The sequence below is a fragment of the Heterodontus francisci genome, chromosome 7, assembly GCF_036365525.1.
Source record: "Heterodontus francisci isolate sHetFra1 chromosome 7, sHetFra1.hap1, whole genome shotgun sequence".
In the NCBI taxonomy this organism is placed as follows: domain Eukaryota; kingdom Metazoa; phylum Chordata; class Chondrichthyes; order Heterodontiformes; family Heterodontidae; genus Heterodontus; species Heterodontus francisci.
The window spans coordinates 23305775-23329346 of record NC_090377.1 but is presented as its reverse complement, the minus strand read 5'-3'; the positions used below and the strand labels follow the sequence as shown (position 1 = coordinate 23329346).

Below are 23572 nucleotides of genomic sequence, written 5' to 3'. Positions count from 1 at the left end.
TAAATATTGCAGAGTTTACCCCTTCCCCAATACACAAAATAATGCAGAGTTTACCCCTTCCCCCAATACACTAAATAATGCAGAGTTTACCCCGTCCCCCAATACACTAAATAATGCAGAGTTTACCCCTTCCTCCAATATACTAAATATTGCAGAGTTTACCCCTTCCCCAATACACAAAATAATGCAGAGTTTACCCCTTCCCCAATACACTAAATAATGCAGAGTTTACCCCTTCCTCCAATATACTAAATATTGCAGAGTTTACCCCTTCCCCAATACACTAAATAATGCAGAGTTTGCCCCTTCCCCCCAAACACTAAATAATGCAGAGTTTACCCCTTCCTCCAATATACTAAATATTGCAGAGTTTACCCCTTCCCCAATACACTAAATAATGCAGAGTTTGCCCCTTCCCCCCAAACACTAAATAATGTAGAGTTTACCCCTTCCTCCAATATACTAAATATTGCAGAGTTTACCCCTTCCCCAATACACAAAATAATGCAGAGTTTACCCCTTCCCCAATACACTAAATAATGCAGTGTTTAACCCTTCCCCCCATACACTAAATAATGCAGAGTTTAACCCTTCCCCCCATACACTAAATAATGCAGAGTTTACCCCTTCCCCCATACATTAAATAATGCAGAGTTTACCCTTTCCCCAATACACTAAATAATGCAGAGTTGACCCCTTCCCCCATACATTAAATAATGCAGAGCTGACCCCTTCCCCAATACACTAAATATTGCAGAGCGGACCCCTTCCCCCAATACACTAAATAATGCAGAGTTGACCCCTTCCCCAATACACTAAATAATGCAGAGCTGACCCCTTCCCCCAATACACTAAATAATGCAGAGCTGACCCCTTCCCCCAATACACTAAATAATGCAGAGCTGACCCTTCCCCCAATACACTAAATAATGCAGAGCTGACCCCTTCCCCCAATACACTAAATAATGCAGAGCTGACCCTTCCCCCAATACACTAAATAATGCAGAGTTGACCCTTTCCCCAATACACTAAATAATGCAGAGTTGACCCTTTCCCCACCTCCGTGGTAACAGCTTCTCCTGGACAAAAAAGTGAAGGCATGTGAGTGCCGCACAACGTACTCAAGATTGCGAACTGAATGAAGGTAAGATTGTGGGGAATTAAATTAAAATTTATGCAGTGAGCTATTTGAAATATTTAAAGTATGGTCCCATCACAGAGAGGCGGAGGTGCCATCATGGAGCCTCACCTCCTCCAGGAAGACTGGCCCCGGCAATCCCGTCGTTGGGCTCCTTGGCGGCCGCTTCCGCTCTGATTTTTTGGTGCACCACCCATCCCCCGCCCCCGTCGCCAGGGAACTTGACGTTGGGCTGAGAACAAAATCCAGCCCTTGCTGTGCTATGAGAGCACTGCAGTAACATGTGCATCGCAGCAAGAGCGCAACTCAGTGAACTGCAAGCACACTCAGTGCTTGAAAAGCAGTGACCATTGCAGTTGGACCTCAGCACCCAGATATTTAGTTGTAAATTGGTTCCCAATGGCTCTGTTGCTACTTTGAAGTATTGTTTGTTTGGGGTGGGGTGAGGGATAGAGTTAAGTTCCACATTGATGGAAGAAATAACAGATAATCAATGATGGATTAAAGATGTCTATGGTGAGGGGTCTCTCAAAGCAGTGGCCTGTATTTAACATAAAGTATTATGCCCTATTTATTAAGACATAAGATGGCAAGTTCCTAAGATACTGTCTCCACCAGGTGGCACCATTCACCTGAACAATGTACACTAAAAACCAACATTAATATACTGTCTCATCGACAGGTTTGCGGCTGCCTGCAATGAATTTGGCCTGACCATCAGCCTCAAAAAAACGAACATCATGGGGCAGGACGTCAGAAATGCTCCATCCATCAATATTGGCGACCACCTCCAGAGCGGACCCCTTCCCCCAATACACTAAATAATGCAGAGTTGACCCCTTCCCCGATACATTAAATAATGCAGAGCTGACCCCTTCCCCAATACACTAAATAATGCAGAGAAAGACGCTCTGGAGGTGGTTCAAGAGTTCACCTACCTAGTCTCAACTATCACCAGTAACCTGTCTCTCGATGCAGAAATCAACAAGCGCATGGGAAAAGCTTCCACTGCTATGTCCAGACTGGCCAAGAGAGTGTGGGAAAATGGCGCACTGACACGGAACACAAAAGTCCGAGTGTATCAGGCCTGTGTCCTCAGTACCTTGCTCTATGGCAGCGAGGCCTGGACAACGTATGTCAGCCAAGAGCGACGTCTCAATTCATTCCATCTTCGCTGCCTCCGGAGAATACTTGGCATCAGGTGGCAGGACCGTATGTCCAACACAGAAGTCCTCGAGGCGCCAACATCCCCAGTTTATACACACTACTGAGTCAGCGGCGCTTGAGATGGCTTGGCCATGTGAGCCACATGGAAAATGGCAGGATCCCCAAAGACACATTGTACAGCGAGCTCGCCACTGGTATCAGACCCACCGGCCGTCCATGTCTCCGCTTTAAAGACGTCTGCAAACGTGACATGAAATCCTGTAACATTGATCACAAGTTGTGGGAGTCAGTTGCCAGCGTCCGCCAGAGCTGGCGGGCAGCCATAAAGGCGGGGCTAAAGTGTGGCGAGTCGAAGAGACTTAGTAGTTGGCAGGAAAAAAGACAGAGGCGAAAGGGGAGAGCCAACTGTGTAACAGCCCCGACAAACAAATTTCTCTGCAGCACCTGTGGACGAGCCTGTCACTCTAGAATTGGCCTTTATAGCCACTCCAGGCGCTGCTTCACAAACACAGAGTGTTTGAAGGGGGTTGTAGTACTAGAGAAGGTGACAGAGAGAGATAGGGAGGAATGAGGAGATGGAAGGATTAAAACACAAAGATAAGAATCTTAAATTTGAGACATTGGGCGAACAGGAGCTAACATAGATCAGTGAGGGGTGATGGGTGAGAAAAATATGGTGTGGGATAAGATATGGGCAGCCGATTTTTAGACAATGTAAAGTTTATGGAGGGCTGAGAATGAGAAGACAACCAGGAGAGCAGTAGAATAGTCATTAGAATAGTTTCATCTGAAGGTGAAAAAGGCATGGATGAAATTTTCAGCAGCTGATGGCCTAAAGTAGGTGGGGTTGGATAAACTCGGATTGTTTTCACTGGAACGACGGAGGTGGCGGGACGACATGATAGAGGTTTACAAAGTTATGAGTGGCATGGACAGAGTGGATAGTCAGAAGCTTTTTCCCAGGGTGGAAGAGTCAGTTACTAGGGGATATAGGTTTGAGGTGTGAGGGGCAAAGTTTAGAGGGGATGTGCGAAGCAAGTTTTTTACACAGAGGGTGGTGAGTGCCTGGAACTTGCTGCCGGGGGAGGCGGTGGAAGCAGGTACAACAGCGACGTTTAAGAGGCATCTTGACAAATACGTGAACAGGATGGGAATAGAGGGGTATGGACTCCAGAAGTGCAGAAGGTTTTAGTTGAGACAGGCATCAAGATCGGCGCAGGCTTGGAGGACCGAATGGCCTGTTCCTGTGCTGTACTGTTCCTTGTTCTTTGACTCCAGACCCACAGCAATGTGGTTGACTCTGAAATGGCCTAGGAAGCCATTCAGTTGTATCAAACTGATACAAAGCCTAAGAAAAGGAATGAAACTGGACAGCCCACCCGACATCGACCTAGGCACCGGAAACAGCAACGGCAAACCCAGCCATAGAACCATAGAAAAACTACGGCATAGAAGGAGGCATTCAGCCTGTCGTGTCCGTGCTGGCCAAAAAAATGAGCTGCCCAAACTAATCCCACCTTCCAGCACCTGGTCCATAGCCTTGCAGGTTACATCACTTCAGGTACATGTCCAGGTACCTTTTAAAAGAATTGAGGGTTTCTGCCTCCACCACCATTCCTGGCAGTGAATTCCAGACACCCACCACCCTCTGGGTGAAAAAGTTTTTCCTCATGTCCCCTCTAATCCTTTTACCAATCACCTTAAATCTGTGCCCCCTGGTAATTGACCTCGTTGCTAGGAGAAACAGGTCCTTCCTGTCTACTCTATCTAGGCCCCTCATAATTTTGTACACCTCAATTAAGTCACCCCTCTGCCTGCTCTGTTCTAAGGAAAACAACCCTTGCCCATCCAATCTTGCCCCATAGCTGCAACTTTTGAACCCTGGCAACATTCTTGTAAATCTCCTCTGTACTCTCTCCAGAGCAATTATGTCCTTTCTGTAATGTGGTGACCAGAACTGTACGCAATACTCCAACTGTGGCCTAACCAGCATTTTATACAGTTCCAGCATTACATCCCTGCTTTTGTATTCTATACCTCGGCTAAAAAAGGAAAGCATTCCATTTGCTTTCTTCACCACTCTATCTACCTGTCCTGCCATCTTCAGGGACCTGTGGACATGTACTCCAAGGTCTCTCACTTCTTCTACCCTTCTCAATATCCTCCCGTGTGTATTCCATCACTTTATTTGCCCTCCCCAACTGCATTACCTCATACTTCTCTGGATTGAATTCCACTTGCCACTTTCCCATCCACTCAACCAAACTATTGATATCTTTCTGGAGTCTACAGCTATCCTCTTCACGATCAACAACATGGATAATTTTTGTGTCATCAGCAAATTTCCCAATCATGCCTCCCTCATTTAAGTCCAAATCATTAATATTTACCACAAACAGCAAGGGACCCAACACTGAGCCCTGTGGAATGCCACTGGAAACAGTTTTCCATTCACAAAAACAGCCATCTACTACTGCTCTTTGTTTCCTGTCCCTGAGTCAATTCTGGATCCAACCTGCCACATTCCCCTGTATCCCATGGGCTTTCATTTTACTGACCAGCCCTGTTGACCCTGCAAAGTCCTTGTTGCTACCAGCTGGGGGCTTGTGCCAAAATTGGGAGAGCTGTCTCACAGACTAGTCAGCAACAGCCTGACATTGTGATATTCATGGGATGATACCTTGCAGACCATGTCCCAGACACCACCATCACCATCCCTGGGTATGTCCTGTCCCACTGGCAGGTCAGAACAACCAGAAGTGGCAGCACAGTGGTAGATAGTCGGGAGGAGTTGCCCTGGGAGTCCTCAACATTGACTCTGGACCCCATGAAGCCTCATGGCATCAGGTCAAACATGGGAAAGGAAATCTCCTGCTGATTATCACCTACCGTCCCCACCTCTGCTGATGAATCAGTGCTTCCCCATGTGGAACACCAATTGGAAGAGGCACTGAGGGTAGCAAGGGCACAAAATGTACTCTGGGTGGAGGACTTCAATGTTCACCACCAAGAGTGGCTCGGTAGCACCACTACTGACCAAGCTGGCTGAGTCCTAAAGGACATAGCTGCTAGACTAGGTCTGCGGCAGGTGCTGAGGGAACCAACAAGGGGGAAAAACCTACTTGACCTTGTCCTCATCAATCTACCTGTTGCATATGCATCTGTCCATGACAATGTTGGTAGGAGTGACCACCACACAGTCCTTGCAGAAACAAAGTCCCGTCTTCACACCCTCACAATGGTGTTTAGTGTTTAGTGTTTAGAGATACAGCATTACACCAATCCCATACTCCTACCACATCCCCACCTGTCCCTATATTTCCCTACCTATACTAGTGGCAATTTATAATGGTCACCACATTACAGAAAGGACATAATTGCTCTGGAGAGAGTACAGAGGAGATTTACAAGAATGTTGCCAGGGTTCGAAAGTTGCAACTATGGGGCAAGATTGGATAGACAAGGGTTGTTTTCCTTAGAACAGAGGAGGCAGAGGGGTGACTTAATTGAGGTGGACAAAATTATGAGGGGCCTAGATAGAGTAGACAGGAAGGACCTGTTTCTCCTAGCAATGAGGTGTTAAATGGGATAGATTTTGAACAGATCTAGCAACTGAAAACTGGCCATCCATGAGGCACCGTGGGCCATCAGCAACAGCAGAACTGGATTCAACCACAATCTGTAACCTCATGGCCTGGTATATCCCCCACTCCACCATTACCATCAAGCAGGGGATCAACCCTGGTTCAATGAAGAGTGTAGGAGGGGCATGCCACCAGACATACCCAACAATGAAGTGCCAGCCTTTTGAAGCTACAATACAGGACTACTTGCATGCCAAACAGCGGAAGCAGCATCAATCGATAGGGTTATGTGATCCCACAACCAACGGATCAGATCTAAGCTCTGCTGTCCTGCCACATCCAGTTGTGAATGGTGGTGGACAGATAAACAACGAACAGGAGGAGGACGTTCCATAAATATCCCCATCCTCAATGATGGGGGAGCCCAGCACATCAGTGTGAAAGATAAGGCTGAAGCATTTGCATCCATCTTCAGCCAGACGTGCTCACTGGATGATCCATCTTGGCCTCTCCTGAGGTCCCCAGCATCATAGATGCCAGTCTTAAGCCAATCCGATTCACTCCATGTGATATCAAGAAATGGCTGAAGGCACTGGATACTGCAAAGGCTAAGGGTCCCGACAACATTCCAGTAATAGTACTGAAGACTTGTGCTCTAGAACTAGCTGCGCCCCTAGCCCAGCTGTTCCAGTACAGCTACAACACTAGCATCTACCTGAAAATGTGGAAAATTGCCCAGGTATGTCCTGTGCACAAAAAGCAGGACAAATCCAACCCTGCCAATTGCTGCCCTTTCAGTCTACTCCTGATCATTAGCAAAGTGATGGAAGGGGTTGTCGACAATGCTATCAAGCTGCACATGCTCAGCAATAACCTGCTCATTGACACTCAGTTTGGGTTCCACCAGGACCACTCAGCTCCTGACGCACAGTGGCAGCAGTGTGTACCATCAACAAGATGCACTGCAACAACCCACCAAAGCTCCTTCAACAGCACCTTCCAAATCCGCAACCTCTACCACCTAGAAGGACAAGGGCAGCAAATGCATGGGAACATCACCACCTGCAAGTTCCCCTCCAAGCCACACACCATCCTGACTTGGAACTATATCACCGTTCCTTCACTGTCGCTGGGTCAAAATCCTGGAACTCCCTTCCTAACAGCATTATTGGTGTATCTACACCCCAAGGACTGCAGCGGTTCAAGAAGGCAGCTCACCACCACCTTCTCAAGGGCAATTAGGGATGGGCAATAAATACTGGCCTAGCCAGCGACGCTCACATTCCCGGACATATAAAAAAAAATATTGAGTTGGTAGGGGTGTTACAAAGTTTCTGGCGACAGCTGAAGATGATGGCTTCAACCTTTTCAATACTGAGCTGGAGGAAATTGAGCCTCATTGAAGATTGTATATTGGACAAACAGTCATAAATGTAGTGGAGAGGCAGATCTGGTGTCATCAGCATACATATGAAAGCTGCCCCATATCTGTGGATGAAGTCACCAAGGAGAAACGTGGAGATGAGAAAGCAAAGGGTAGAACCTTGCGAGAATCCCAAGATGAGGGGCACAGATGGTTAAAGATTTTCCATGATGGAAAACCCGTTTGAACATGCTAATTAAGGGGTTGATCTCACTGGAAGAGTCAATTGCAAAAAAATCTTCAATTTATATGGTGCCTTTAATTTAGAATCTACCAATACATTGTGGCTCAGAGCGATAGGACATGGTCCTGGAATTTTCTGGAATGGCATGATATAAGATGCTCACAGTAAATCAGTTACATTCTCCAATCTGCTTGCAACCCCAGACTATGGTGCAGGGAATTCAATGAAGTTTCGAGGACCTTGTTCACCGTGCATCCAATGGCTTACCCCAATAACCTGTCACATGGTGCCTTAACAGCCTGAGAACAGATGTCAAAACGCAGATTGAGGTTTGGCATTGGGAGGTAACTGAGAATCACCTTAAATTAATTTTAAAAATTAATTTTAATTGAAAATTCTTTTGAAGTCCTCTATAAACTTATTTCCAGTATTTACATATGCCCTTTTCCACAAGTATGTTGCAGACTGAGGAAGAAGCAAAGGAAAGGGCCACAAACTTCAAGCATAAAGACTTGTGGGCCCTCCTTGATGAGGTGGAGATGAGATTGGCTACTGGGGTCATCAGGTTGGAGGGCTCCCCTCAACGTGAGCTAGGTGGCATGGAGGAAGGTAGCCAAGGCCCTGAATGATTCCATATTTGGCCTGACTAGAGCAAGGTAAGCTTTTGGACTTTCAGACCTTTTACTTCAAAAAAAGATAATCATGGGACTGCCCAGTGGATAATGCATTGCAATTAAACGTGTAGAGAATAGTTGGGGTTCTCGAGATATTACCTTCAGACAATCACAGGTTGGCAAATCTGACAAGACTGCCAAAACTTAAAGAATCAGAAATGAGAATATGAAAATCATTTCCAGCTTGCAGGTATGAGGCTCCATCGCTTTATTAGTTCATATGTTGACCTCCCAATAGTGAGAATCATGTGAGTGCCATAAATCACATCAAAACCAGGTCACCCGAGTCATTATTTTTCGGTCTAAGTGACAGCAGTGATAAAGGGGTGTAAATCCAGGAAATTTGTGATCAATGGTGGGTGGAGCTTTGGTAATGGACTTTTCTTTGTTTTGCTCAGGGTATCAGTGGAGAGGTGCAGGAATCTCAGGAAATTGTAGTAATTAATGGCGTAACTCATGCCATTGTTTGCTGGGACTTCTATGTTGGAATAATGGCAATGCTGCTGATGCATTGTTAGAATGGTGCAGGCTTCCAGGAAATCCCAGGCAGTTACATTGCCATGTTTCTATATGCCAGGCTAGTCGAATGGTGGAAGGTTATTATTGCATGGTGCTAGATGTCAAGGTTCTGTGGTATGATATAATCAAATGATGGTTGTCGAGGTCAGTGTGGAGGTGACTAGTTAGCTGTAGTCCTTTGGGCATAATAAAAATAGCAGGCAATATTTTCAATCAGTTATAGAATCGAGGCCATTCGATCAATCTCTGAAAGAGTTACCAGTTAGTTCACTCCTATACTCTTTCCAACAAAATTTACCTTAATTTTCTTAATTTTTTATTGAAAGAGTTATCTTTAAGACAGGGTAAGTTTAGCCAAGAGCAGAATTAGAAGATGTCAAATACTTACTTGGTGGCACAGGGCTCAGTATCTGCAGCAACCAAGAAAAAAAATCCAGGAATTAAGAAGCATTGAGACAACTTTGCTGAAAGTGTCTCGACAGTAAATTCTTGGGTGCAGTCTTTGAATAAAGAAATGATTGCAGTGTGATGACACATGGCTCATAAAATAAAATTGATGTTTTTACAAGAAGCATTAACTCTGTAGCAAGATTGCAGAACACAGAGTTATGATTTCTACAAATAGCAGAGAAATGTTTCCATTTCAATGACTAAATAGGTGATGGGAGCATTTGCTGCTTCTGAGTCACAATCTTCCATGCGATTCAATGGCTACCATATTTGTGAACAGATTCTGGTCAAACAGAAAGACAATACCTTCAGAGAATAATCAAAGCCTGCAAAGCTATACTTTACAGCTCAATACCTTTATGGGGAGAGGAGGAGAGACGAGGAGATGGGGAGACGATGGTGTAGTGGTAATGTCACTGAACTAGTAATCCAGAGGCCTAGGGGCACCACAACAGCTGGTGGAATTTAAATTCAATTAATTAATTCAATTAATTAATAAAAATCTGGAATTGAAAGATAGTCTCAGTAATGGTGCTGATGAAACTATCATCCATTGTCACAAAAACCCATCTAGTTCACTAATGTCCTTTCGGGAAGGAAAGCTGCTGTCTTTACCTGGTCTGACCTACATGTGACTCCAAACCCACAGCAATGTGGCTGACTCTTAATTGCCCTCTGAAATGTCCCAGCAAGCCACTCAGTTGGTAATTTGGGATGGGCAACAAATGCTGGCCTTGCCAGTGATGCCCCTATCCTATGAAAGAATAAAAAAAGGAATATCATAAAGGAATTTCAAGCTGATCATATTTAAAAAGTTTCCAGACATTACCTGAATAATGAAAGAATGGGAAAGTGTGTTATTACCATAACCTAGATGCCATTGAGCTCATCCAAAACTCTGCTGCCTGTATCCTAACTCTTGACAAGTCCTTTTCACTCACCACTCTTGTGCTTACCGACCTACATTGGCTCCTGGCAACACCTTGATTTAAAAATTCTCTTCCTTGTTTTTAAATCCTTCCATGGCCTCGCTCCTCACTATCTCTGTGGCCTCTTCTCGCCCTACAAATCTCCCAGTTCTCTGCACTTCTCCAATTGTAGCCTTTTGCGCATTCCCCATTTTCATCAGTCCATCATTGGCAGCCGTGCCTTCATCTGCATAGGCCCTAAGTTCTGGAAGTCTCTTCCGAAACCATTCCGACTCTCTACCTCTCTCTCCTCCTTTAAGATGCACCTGAAAACCTTCCTCTTTGACCAAGCTGTCCTAATAGCTTCTTAGGTAGCTCAGTGTCAAATTTTCGCACTTCTGTGAAGTGCCTTGGGACATTTATTTACATTAAAAGTGCTTGTACAAATCAAGTTGTTGTTGTTTGATCAGATCAAAGTCACACATGCTGCAATTTTGAAGTCAGAGGCAAGGGTTCATGAGGAACTGATTACCTGGCAAACGATGCCAAAAACATTCAATCAAGTCAAAAGCTCTGTTACAGTTTTGCTACAAACAGCAAAATGATGAAATATTTGCTGTTTAGTGACAGATGGTGATAACATATGCAGTTTAAATAATCAAACCTTCCACGTAAATCAATTATCACCATATAGATGACTCATGCTAGATAGCCACTCGATGCCAATTTTCCAAAAATAGTCACTGCACACCAAGCGCGGACTCATAAGTCAACACCTTTATCACCAGGATGATGTTGAACCACTTTTTATGGGACTGACAATGTTTCGTGCCAAGGAATGCTATAAACCTTAATTATAAAGTGAAACAAACTTGACACCCAGCTAAAACATTTCATTTTACGAAGAAAAAATTAGAATTTCTGCTTATTTTTCGTTTTTTAAAGTCCTGGTGAGTTTTTGGCTTACATTTTTTAGTAATTTACAAAATGTGATAATTTTCATTCATCAATTTTGCCTTTTTGGCAAATCTTGGACTATCACTACCTCTGCTAAAACTAAAAAAAAATGCTGTGAACATTTGAATTAGGAGCAGGAGTAGGCTATTCAGCCCCTCGAACCTACTCTGCCATTCTATAAGATCATGGTTGATCTGTTTGTGGACACAACTCCACTTTCCTGCCTACCTGCGATACCCTTTGACTCCCTCGTTTGTCAAGAATCTGTCTACCTCTACCTTAAAACATTCAATGACCCTGCCTCCACTGCTCTCCGGGGAAGACAGTCCCACAGACTCAAGACCCTCCAAGAGAAAAAATTCTTCTCATCTCTGTCTTAAATGAGAGAACCCTTATTTTTAAACTGCGCTTCTAGATAACCAGGAGGCTCTAGATTTGGCAGTACCACCCTTTATCTTTGTGGGGACATGTCTACACTGTTCCTGTAGAATCTTGCTTTTGAATGCCTCCCACTGGTTTGCCACTGATTTTCCTTCAAGTAGCTGTATTCAGTCCAATTTCGCCAGATCACATCTCAGCTTCCCCCAATTGGCCTGACTGTAGGGTTGGTCCAGTAGCACACATAGTTGCTGGGCCTCTTGAACAGTGCATTGGTCACCTCCTTAATGCAGCGGTGGGCTACTGCCTGGAAGACCACACACATGTCCCCAGTGCATCCTTGGAATGATTCAGAGGCCTAAAAGTTTAGTGCCACTGTGATCTTCAGGGCCACTGGCATAGGGTGACCACCAAATCCCATCTGCAACTCGTCCTGCAGCAGGGCACATAAGTCGGTGACGGCCTTCTAGGAGAGGTGTAGTCTGCGCTGATACTGCTGCTTGGACATTTGGAGGTAGCTGACTTTATTCCAGTACATTCTCTGGCACAGGTGGGCCATTCTTGGCATGGCTGGCTGCTGCTACTCTCGTCGTGGAGCTTCAAGGGCAGGCACAGCTGTTTCTTGGCCTTCTCTCCATCAGAGATGCTGCATCACACCATGGGATCCAGAAAGACAGGGAGTATGAGACCCATGCAAGGTGACCAGTGGGCCTACAGAATGCTGTCGATGCAGAGACAATCCTGCCCTGGCAAATGAGCTTTAGCTACTTCTCCCAGAAGAATTCCTGAAGGCTCTCAGTGCCCACCCTTGCTGATGGCCAACCCTCTCATCCAGCAGTATTGGCAACCACACATCTAACTGAAAGGTTTGTTTACCCGATACAGTCACCTAAACCCATGCCTCCCCCACCCCTTGTAGAACGCACAGCACTGGAGTCTGAAAATGGCCTCCCCCCCCCTCCCACCTTCCCTATGTAGTGTTTTTCATGGCTGCCTACCCATTGTAGCAGTGAAGCCTCACCTTGGTGCTGCCAGCTTTTAATGGTTGTGCACCCGAAGGCATGTGAGTGTCGCTCGCTGTCCACTTAATCCCAAGCCCCCCATTGAATTGACATGAATTAGATTGAAATGCATGAAATTAACTGCTCAGAAATTTTAAATTCTTTCCCCTTGCAGTGAGGGCGGTGATTCCACCTTGGTGCTTTCCTGCCGCTGACTAAATCCAGAACCAACATCACAATGCCAGATTTCTGGGCAGACGCTTTCAATGTGATTCTCCGTTTGCCCACTCCACCATTCCTGCTTCAAACAGTCGCACACAATTCTGGCCCATGTATGCTGTGAATTTCTAAAACTAATAACTGGAGAGAAAAACAAGGGCAACAAAGAGACAAGAAAAACAAACAGAAAAGGCAAGGGAAAGAAAAATAGTTGGGTAAAAGAGAGACTGAAAGTGAGTGAGAGTCAGACATGCCAAGAGAAGGTGCATGAAATCAGAACCAAACTCTTGACACTGTAATAAAGTATCAGCAGTTACACTGAATCAACCATTGCTACAAATGACAGGCTGTTTATTGTTCCATTATATCTGTTTCCTTTCTTTCTGTTCGGAGAAAAGTAGAGATGATATTTTCTCCCATTGCCATAATCAGAGTAGCTTAATACACGACCCCGTGGCAGCCTAACTGATTCACTAATGTCTAGCAGAGCAGGAAGGTAACCTGAAATAAAAACAGAAAGTGCTGGAAATACACAGCAGGTCTGGCAGCATCTGTGGAGAGAGAAGCAGAGTTAACATTTCAGGTCAGTGACCTTTCAACAGAACTGATTACACGCGATTCCGGTACAACAGGACAGGTTGACTTTTAATGCCCGCAGGACAACTTTGGATGAACAATAAATACTGCCTTGACCGTATCATCCACATCCTGAAAACAAATACATAAAAAACTAATTTGTTATCAATTCATCACAATCACACTGATAGCATTAACTACATGCTGATGCTGGTTGCATCAAGGTAGGTCTCCAAGTTTATCATACATTAAAACAACAGGTGGTGAATAAAAGTGTATAATTGCATCAATGCTTTCCCGGACTAATCTATTCATACAAACATGCAAGTATATACTTCAAATGTTAACAAAACCTTGATCGGTGATTACAATAGAGTCATTGTAATTGGTTAACTATACCCAAAATGAACTCATCTTGTTGAACTTTGAACACCAAACTTTCCTGGAAATTTCTCAAGTTATGCGTATAGTTTCAATCTTACAACAGCTGCAGAAATGTGAGTTCAGAATCATTAGACTAGAAAAGAGAAAAAAAATTAAAAGCCAAAACTTGTAGCTGATTTTTTTTTACTCGTTCTTGGGATCTGAGCTTTGCTGGCAAGGCCAGCATTTATTGCCCATCCCTAATTACTCTTGAGAAGGTGGTGGTGAGCTGCCTTCTTGAACTGCTGTAGTCCTTGGGGTGTAAGTACAACAGTGTTGTTAGGAAGGGAGTTCCAGGATTTTGACCCAGTGACAGTAAAGGAATGGCGACATAGTTCCAAGTTAGGATGATGTGTGGCTTGGACGGGAACTTGCAGGTGGTGGTGTTCCCATGTATCTGCTGCCCTTGTCCTGCTAGGTGGTAGAGGTCACGAGTTTGGAAGGTGCTGTCGAAGGACCCTTGGTGAGCTGCTGTAGTGTATCTTGTAGATGGTACACACTGCTGCAATTGTGCATCATGGTTGAGGGAGTGAACCTTTGTAGATGGGGTGCCAATCAAGCGGGCTGCTTTGTCCTGGATGGTGTCGAGCTTCTTGAGTGTTGTTGGAGCTGCACCCATCCAGGCAAGTGGAGAATATTCCATCATACACCTGACTTGTGCCTTGTGGGCAAGCACTGGGCAGACAGGAGGTGAGTTACTTGCTGCAGTATTCGAAGCCTCTGACTTGCTCTAGTAATTATATGGCTGGTCCAATTACATTTCTGGTCAATGATAACCCCAAGGATGTTGATGGTGGGGGATTCAGCGATGGTAATGCCACTGAACATCAAGGGAGATGTTTAGATACTCTCTTGTAAGAGATGCCATTGCCTGGCACTTGTGTGTCGTGAATGTTATTTGCCACTTATCAGCTCAAACCTCAATGTTCTCCAGGTCTTGCTACATAAGGACATGGGTTGCTTCAGTATCTGAGGAGTTGGGAAAGGTACTGAACACTGTGAAATCATCAGAGAACATCTACATTTCAGACCTTTTGCTGGAGGGAAGGTCATTGATGAAACAGCTGAAAATGGTTGGGCCTAGGACACTACCCTGAGGAACTCCTGCAGCGATGTCCTGGGACTGAGATGATTGACCTCCTAAAACCACAACCATCTTCCTTTATGCTAGGTATGATTCCAACCAGCGGAGTACTCCCCCGATTCCCCTTGACTTCAATTTTGCTTGGGTTCCTTGATGCTACACTCAGTGAAATGCTGCCTTGATGCCAAGGGCAGTCACTCTCACCTCACCTTAATACCATGCTTAACACCAAGACTTGATTTTTCTGCTAATATAAAGAATACTGGAAATGTGCTGAGAGATAAAAGATCATATAAGCTGACGCAGTGAATGGGGATAGGCACCAACATGTTGCAACATAGACATTGACAAAATGATTGACTGAGCCACGAACATGGGGGTAATTAATCTGTATATGCAGTGTATAGTCAACCTAATCCCATCAAAACACAATCCATTTTAAAACACATTTCTCCTTATTTAGTGAGATTGCTTGCACAGGTAGTCAATGTCTGCCCGCACACTTGATGTAGCGATGTGGAGAATTTGGATAGATATCTATCTATCAGGAGTGATCTTGATCTCTTTCTCCCCCTCTCTCTCTGCTCTGTGTGTATATCTCTCTCCTCTCTCTCTTTCCCCACTCTGTGTTCCTCTCTCTCCCCCACCTCTCTCACTTCTGTGTACCTCTCGCCCCCCTCTCTTTCTCCCCTCTCTGTGTCTATCACTTTCTCCACCCCTTCTCTCCCTCTCCCTCTGCTCCCCGGGGTGTGCTTGTTTAAGGGGCTGCCTGACTCTTAGCTTGCTCCTTCAAAGCCGCCCTGTGCCTCTGGCTGTGTGCTGGTCCTCTTCCTGCCCTTTCCATGCCCTCTTTCTCCCTCTCCCCTGCAGCAGCCATTTCTGTTCACTCCCTGAACAGCGCAAAAACAGAAGGAACGGTCGATCCCAGTGCGCCTGCGCCACGAACCGCCTATCAACGCTCATCCCGCCTGGATAGTTCATTGTCAGTCACAAACATTGAGCAATCACAGACAGGCGCCCACTATCAGTCAGATACAGGTCCCACCTACCCCCTCTGCCTGACGTACGCTTTAATAGGAGAGCCATTAATCAAAGCCGAGCCATGGGCAGCTGCTGTCAGTCATAGAGGATTGGCGAGCCAGATGGAAACTTTTGGTGGGCTGGATTCTGGCCGCTAGGTTATTTTAAAACAGAAGTTTAAAAGCTCAGAGCAAGGCATTTAAAATTACCACACGCCTCAAAATTTTTACCACACACAATGATGTCCTTGTATGGACATGTTACCAACCTCCAGTCATGAGTGGTAGCAATCCTAAAATCCCTTGTTGCACATAACAATTCATATGAAAAGCCATAGCCCAGGTCTTTTTTTTAAAGATATTGGTACCAAATTCTATTTGCTGGTTCTGCCTATCTATAGTTAAGTCATTGATTTACTTTGAATGAATATTACATGTTGGTTAGTAGGTTCCTTTTACAGAAAGGCACAATAATGAGATTGAGTTGTGCTGGTATATTAACAACCATTTTTATTAAATTCAGTTTTATACAGTTTAGTGCTGGGATTTAAACATGGGATTATGGGGTGGCTAGTCCAGTCTCACAACCACTACACTATCATAACCCACCTATGCCCTCTGCTATTAAGTTTGGGTTTTGGAAACCTGAGTCTTACTGAAGGAAAAGCCACTGGAAGAAGGTATAGATTTCTGCAGCTTTGAGATCCTAGAAAACAATGAGAATGAGGTAGCACATGTGCTGGCCATCATGTGCTGGTTGCACCAGCAAGGCATACAAATGGGCTCACAGAATAATAAGAGGTCAGCAAATTCAAATGAATTCTATGGGCTCCTTCCTGCCTTGTGCATGCTGCTCTGGGATTATGGAAGGGTTTGCATTATGAGGTGCCATCCAACTGCCCTTAAGGGCTGCTGAAAAAAATGAAGGGAATGTGATTGTTTAACAATGGTGGGGTGGTAGGACTCCTTTAATTTTAAAAAATGTTTTAATATGTTTCAACATTTCCAAAGGCTGCAGAGGGGACGCCAAAAGTAACCCAATGTTGATGCTTTGAGTTCCTGGACAAGTGATGGAACAGCGCAGACACTAAACCCCTTGTTTGATTGCTGGAGAAATGCACAGACTGTTCCTGGAGGTGAGTGTGAGGGCACCACACCAAGCCTGGCAGATGGTGGTGGACAGGCCGAATTTTATGTTACAATATCTGTAAAACTTGCGAATAGACGTGGGAGAAAGTGACATGTTCTAAGAAACATGATACTACCCAACAGTACAATGTTCCAGGTGCCACATGCCATAAAATACTGCCTCTCAACCTTTCCCACGTGTACTGCTCATCCTTGTCAAGCCCCCACGACCCATATGCAGCAGGGCACATATTCAAGCCATACCTTAAAATGGGAAACCTTGTCAACTCTACATCTTCCAAGTACTTTATACATCAAACCATTGTAACACAAGTGTAATCACTTAGAACCATAGAACCATAGAAAAATTATGGCACAGAAGGAGCCGTTCAGCCTGTCGTGTCCGTGCCGGCCGAAAAAATTAGCTACCCAATCTAATCCCACTTTCCAGCACCTGGTCCGTAGCCATGCCGGTTACAGCACTTCAGGTACATGTCCAGGTCCCTTTCAAAAGAATTGAGGGTTTCTGCCTCCACCACCATTCCTGGCAGTGAATTCCAGACACCCCACCCTCTGGGTGAAAAGGTTTTATCTCATGTCCCCTCTAATCCTTCTACTAATCACCTTAAATCTGTGACCCCTGGTAATTGACCTCTCCGCTAGATGAAACAGGTCCTTCCTGTCTACTCTATCTCAGCCCCTCATAATTTTGTACACCTCTATAAAGTCACCCCTCAGCCTCCTCTGTTCTAAGGAAAACAACCCTAGTCTATCCAACATAATAAAAGCAAAATACTGCAGATGCTGGAAATCTGAAGTAAAACCAGAAAGTGCTGGAAATACTCAGCAGCTCTGGCAGCATTGGTGGAGAGAGAAGCAAAGTTAATGTTTCAGGTCAATGATCTTTCATCAGAACTGACAAAGGTTAGAAATGTATTTCTAACCTTTGCCAGTTCTGATAAAAGGTCACTGACCTGAAACGTTAACTTTGGTTCTCTCTACACAGATGCTGCCATACCTGCTGAGCATTTCTAGCCTATCCAATCTTTCCTCATAGCTGCAACTTTCGAGCCCTGGCAACATTCTTGTAAATCTCCTCTGTACTCTCTCCAGAGCAATTATATCCTTTCTGTAATGTGGTGACCAGAACTGTATGCAATATTCGAACTGTGGCCTAACCAGCATTTTATATAGTTCCAGCATTACATTTCTGCTTTTGTACTCTATACCTCGGCCAATAAAGGAAAGCATTCCATATGCCTTCTTCACCACTCTATCTACCTGTCCTGCCTCCTTCAGGGACCTGTGGACATGCACTCCAAGGGATCTCACTTCTTCTACCCCTCTCAATATCCTTCCGTTTATTGTGTATTCCCTCATTTTATTTGCTCTCCCCAAATGCATTACCTCACACCTATCTGGATTGAATTCCATTCGCCCGTTCTCCGCCAACTCAACCAAACCATTGATATCTTTCTGGAGTCTACAGCTATCCTCTTCACTATCAACTACAAGGCCAATTTTTGTGTCATCAGCAAATTTCCCAATCATGTTTCCCACATGTAAGTCCAAATCATTAATATATACCACAACCAGCAAGAGACCCAACATTGAGCCCTGTGGAATACCACTGGAAACAGCTTTCTGACCTACTGACACCCATAGCTGGATTTTGTGGAGGAGGTGGGGCTCCCGACACTGGGCTGAAAAGGCCGGGAGAGCTCCACCTCGGCCTTTTTGTGACCCCCCCCACCCCTCACCCTGCAGCAATCCTCCATCATTTTGCTGCCTAAGTGGCCTGCACCGGGATCCCAATCCATTTAAAAATGCGATCGCGCCTTCAAGAGCTGCCACCCAATCACAGGGCTGCTGCTCAGCAGTATTGTCAGCACCACTGGGAGCGGTGACCACTGCTGGTACTGCAGAGACCTTGGACCCAGGCCCAGGGTCCATGGAGGGGTCCATTGAGGTTGATGTTTTTCTGGCAGGTGTCCTCCATGGACTACAGGTTGCCCACGGAGGAGGTCCCCCAAGACACATGAGGTGTCCTGAAGTTCCCACATGGTGCAGGAATTGCAAGCAACAGGTCTCAGCTGCCCATCCATGGTCTAAAGATATCTCGCTTCCCTCTTTTAGAATCTATCTAGTACCTTGTTTAAGTTATTAATTTTAATTCATGCTTTTAGACGTGCTCTGTGCCAATAGTCTAACCATTAATCTGCTTACTGCTATACTTACCCTCGTGATGATGATACTTATAGTTTTTTTATCTTGCTCCCTGACCTTCATGCTTACTCTGCTCTGCTGCTCTGTCCCTGAGCTCCTTCAGCTATGCACTCCTCATCTCGGGGCTCTCCGAAAAACCAATCACCTACCTGCTGTCCTGTGACGTCGCTCCTTGACGTTTTTTGTTGATTTGTTCTCCCAACGCTCTCTCTGACTCCTGCTGACTTCCCCACTGTTGCTTTTATCTGTGGGTCTCAGGTACTATTTTCCCTGAGGCTCACTCTCTGTCTGGCTCCCGCAGACTGCCTGAGGCAGTGTAGGGTCATGGCCTGAGAATGGAGGAGTCCCTTCAGCTTATGTGCTCCTCCATGGCTCAGGCCTATGAATGTATGAGCTCATCCATTGAGTGAGTGGCCAACCTCATGGAGAACCATATACAGCAACACTCGGAATGGTTGCAGGATCAGTGCACTGACATGCACAGAATTCATGCTCTGTAGCATTGACCAGTCAGTGGCGCTGATGGCGCAAAGATTCATGGAGTAGATGCCAGTTGCACTCCCGCTGGTGGTCCCCTCTGGTGATCCAATGTGCCACCCAAGGGCTGAGACAGTTGGCGATGAGGATGAGGGTGCCACCCCTCACAGGGCATCATCATCATCATCAGTCTCCTTGGCCCCTATGACTGACTGATGGACCATCTGGGAAATAGGGCCCTGGGTTGGAGGCAGTCCCTGCATCAACACCAGTGCAGCAGCTTTTGGAGGTGCCCCCACTGGCACCTCCATGATGAGGATGACTGCCACGTGCATGTAGCCGCAAGCAGACACAAGTGAGCAGGCTGCCTCCACTTCATCCAAGGCCACAAGGGGAGCACAGCGTAGGAATGGCTGAGAGCGGAGGCCATCGCATTGGTCAGAGCACCGCGTGGTTCACTGGGGTTTATTTCACTTGTAAATGTTCACTTTGTAATTTATTATTAACACTGTAAATGTTGAGTCATGATCCCAGATGTGTGAGCTTCCATTGTTTAATGGCAGGACTACAAAAGAAGGAAGAAGTGGAAAAGGAAAGCTGTGGCCTTTGAACAGGGACAGTGAGACCGCTGGACAGATGTACACCGTGCATTAGCAATAACAGTGGATCTATTCAATGTTGTATCGTCAATGGAAGTGTTCTCAGAGCCAGATCAAAGTAAATTCCAGAGCTTCCAGTCCTGCTGGATGAGTAACACTCAGTTACCATCTGCCTAAATAGGCACAATCTCCTGCAGCATTGATTCTCTGACATGTCCGGGTAGCTTCTTCTTCAATGGTACAATCCATGCTGAAGGCTTTTGTTACCTTCCTGTCCTTCATTCCTCTGCCACTCTCATGCCCAGGCCTCTGCATCTGCTCCCAAGAATGTAGATCCTTATCATTCCTTGTTGTCTTGCTTGCGGTCATCTGCACTCATAATGATTACTGGACTCCCCTTTCTAATGGCCCTGTGATCCCTGGAGGGTAACGACCCCCTCCACTGCCCGAGTGCACACAGACCACTTGTTCCGATAACTCTGCTCTCCTGATGGCACCTGTGTGCCAATTGCTGAGTGCTCCTTTCAGCCGTGCACTCTTCTATGGGCCCATCTAATTGAATGGTAGGGCCGTGGCTAGCTCTCCACTCTGTTGCTATCTACTTCCCCTAGGATTGTTCCTGATCCATCGTGTAACCCATGTTTCCCCACAAAATATCCAAACTAAACTTTGATGAATTGGCAACAAGCTCGTTAACAAGCTTAATTGGCCAATAATCAGAATTGCATGGGTTGTTGGGACCAGCATTCTGCCCTTCTGAGCAAAGTCCCTAGTCAGAACAGCAAAGGCAAACTGGCACGACGTCGGCAGTGCTAATTTCCACACATGCCTGCCTCCATACTCGCCCCAGATGGGCATGAAAATCCTGCCCCTTGATTCCGCACTGCTTCTATGCTCATTGGGATGAAAAAATACTGATCAAGAAAGTTTTCCTGTACATATTTCAGGAATTCCTCCCTCCCCTTACCCTTTACATTGTTTTTATCCCAGTCTAGATTAGGATAATTGATGTTCCCCCATCATCATGTCTCTATTATTTTTACATGTTTCTGAAATTTGCCTTCAAATTTGTTCCTCCATTTCCTTCCCATTATTTGATCTTCTAGAGTACACACCCAGCAGTGTAACAACTCCTATTTTGATATGGCTATTGCTTTTGAGATCTTCGTTTTAAAATTGCGTACTCTCTATAATCTGGAAATTTTTGAACTCAAGGAATTTGTTATATTTTATATTCCAGGAGATAGGCATAAATTATCAGCCACTATTTTCAAGCTGTTGAGGTGTGTACTTGACAATAAAATTTACAGATGTTCAATATAACTTGTGTAAATATTCAATGTGTTAATTATTTAACATCCAACGTGACCCAGGTATAAAATGTAGGAAGCATTGCACCCAGTGCTTCATATCTTTTTCACCAACTACTTCACAAAGGAATTGTCTTTAGTAAGTTATGGCTTCTTTTAAGTTGGCATAAGAACTAAACATTGAATTATTTAATCAAAAGTATTTTCATCTTTTTCAGAGTTTGAAGCATGTTTTCCCACAGAACATTGAGTCTTCTGGTCGTTGCAGTCTTTGTGGTTGAGAAGTGCTCTGCCATCACTCCTGCCTTTATTAACTTGCTCAAGAAAATTGACAACAAAGATGCATTGACAGAGGATCAAAAGCAGAACATTCTGAATGCACGTCCAAATGAATTGGAGAAAGGTAAATGACTACAAATGACTTTGGTTATAATGCATGCATTTTTACATCTTAACTAATCAATTGTCTTATCAGCTAGGCTGCAGTTGTACTCAAATTTCTGTGTCAATTCCAAGCATTTCTAGTTGCTCATTGACACAAAACTGGGTAACAAGTGAAGAGCCAGATCCTGATCTAAAGCCAAGCAGCATGAGATTCCCTCTAGAAGTGGAGTCTAACTCCAGTTTAAGGTGCTGGCATTTAGAATTAACATGGTTTATTTTATTAAAGTGCTGGACTAAATGATATTTAGGGCATGTTGCTTGTCTAGTCGATTATGCATGACGACCAAATTAGTAGGACAGTCTTGATATCAAAAAAGAACCATATAGGAGACAATGTACATGTCATGCTGACATTTCGGGCATGGAGCTGATTTTTTCCTCCCATGTGTTATACTGCCACAGAATAACACCTATGAACTATCACCCATTTTTCTGGCTTGAACTAGATCTCAGGGTATATGTGAGACAATATTTCTTCAACACTTTGGCGATCACCTTCCCCTTTTGATAGTGGGCTTTTTTTATTTAATAAAGCGGCATTATCTATCAAGTATTACTTTGTATCTATTTGTGATTAAAAGGGGGAGGGGGGGAAATGATCTTAGAGTTTGAAAATATATTGCCATTAATGACATAGACTTTCAGGAGTGTAAAATGTAACCATTACCCACATTTGCCAAAGTCTTGCATATTAATGTTGAACGTTAGGTGACAAAAAATTGACATGCAATTGTAAGAACAATCTTGGATGGTTTTCAAGTGTGACAACATGACCATAATTTAGCAATCTATTAATAGAAGTGACTCTCTACCACCATTATTCATTTTACAGTGCATCTGCATCGAGACTGCACGGCAATAAACCGCTTTAAAGATATGCCCAGTGGTCTCTATGTTATCCAACCCAAAGGAAGTAATCCTTTAGTGGTCTACTGTCACATGGAAGCTAAAGGCGATGGATGGTCGGTGCTGCAACGTATCTCGAAGAGCGGTTCTACTTCTTTTAAAAAGGGGTGGTCCGAGTATGAGCGTACCTTTGGCGATCTAGAACATGACCACTGGTTGGGAAACAAATACATTCATCTCATCACACAGCAGACCCATTATCAAGTAAAATTTGTCATTAATAGCCCTACTGGAGAAGTAGAGATTGACTATGCCAGCTTCAATGTTGAAGGTGCAAATAATAAGTACAGACTGAGGCTGGGTTCTCCCATTGGTAATTCTGAGACTTATGATCATTTGATAGCCGATAAAAATGAGAGTAGTGATAACATGATGTTTTCTACTGAAGATAGTGATAATGATACAGATAAGAAAAGGAATTGTGCAAGGGAAGCTGAAGGAGGGTGGTGGTATTCTCAGTGCTCGTCTGTACAACTCAATAATCATTCAATTCACTGGCCAGGTATTTGTAACGACTGTACATCTGCCACCATTTTAATCAAACCTAGCTTTGAAAATTGCAAGTAATTTCACTATCAAACAGGTAGCATGTTGCCAAATGGAAAAGATGGAAAAGCACATGTTGAGCTGTTGATTTGCTGGCAACTGTAACAACCGTTGTATTGCTTGATGCAGTTCTGTAGTATAGTAATAAACTTATCAAAATGCTAACCACACCTTGTTTCTTGTTTGAATGAATGAAATAATTAAAAGAAAATAAAATCTGGTTGTGCATTGA

At 44.6% G+C, this 23572-nt stretch overlaps 1 protein-coding gene across 1 annotated transcript; it reads left to right on the top strand.

Moving 5' to 3' along the window:
* The first annotated feature begins 21672 nt into the window (after positions 1-21672).
* On the top strand, positions 21673-23361 carry LOC137371684 (fibrinogen-like protein 1-like protein). The gene is made up of 2 exons (XM_068034479.1): positions 21673-21847; positions 22721-23361. The coding sequence occupies exons 1-2, from the start codon at positions 21673-21675 to the stop codon at positions 23359-23361; spliced, it is 816 nt and encodes a 271-aa protein (XP_067890580.1).
* Positions 23362-23572: the final 211 nt, after the last annotated feature.

Excerpts from the sequence above, each read along its gene's own strand:
- LOC137371684 (XM_068034479.1), top strand. The coding sequence starts at position 21,673 with ATGTTTTCCCACAGAACATTGAGTCTTCTGGTCGTTGCAGTCTTTGTG. Across the intron at positions 21,848-22,720 it reads TCCAAATGAATTGGAGAAAG|TGCATCTGCATCGAGACTGC; the intron begins GTAAATGACTAC and ends TTCATTTTACAG.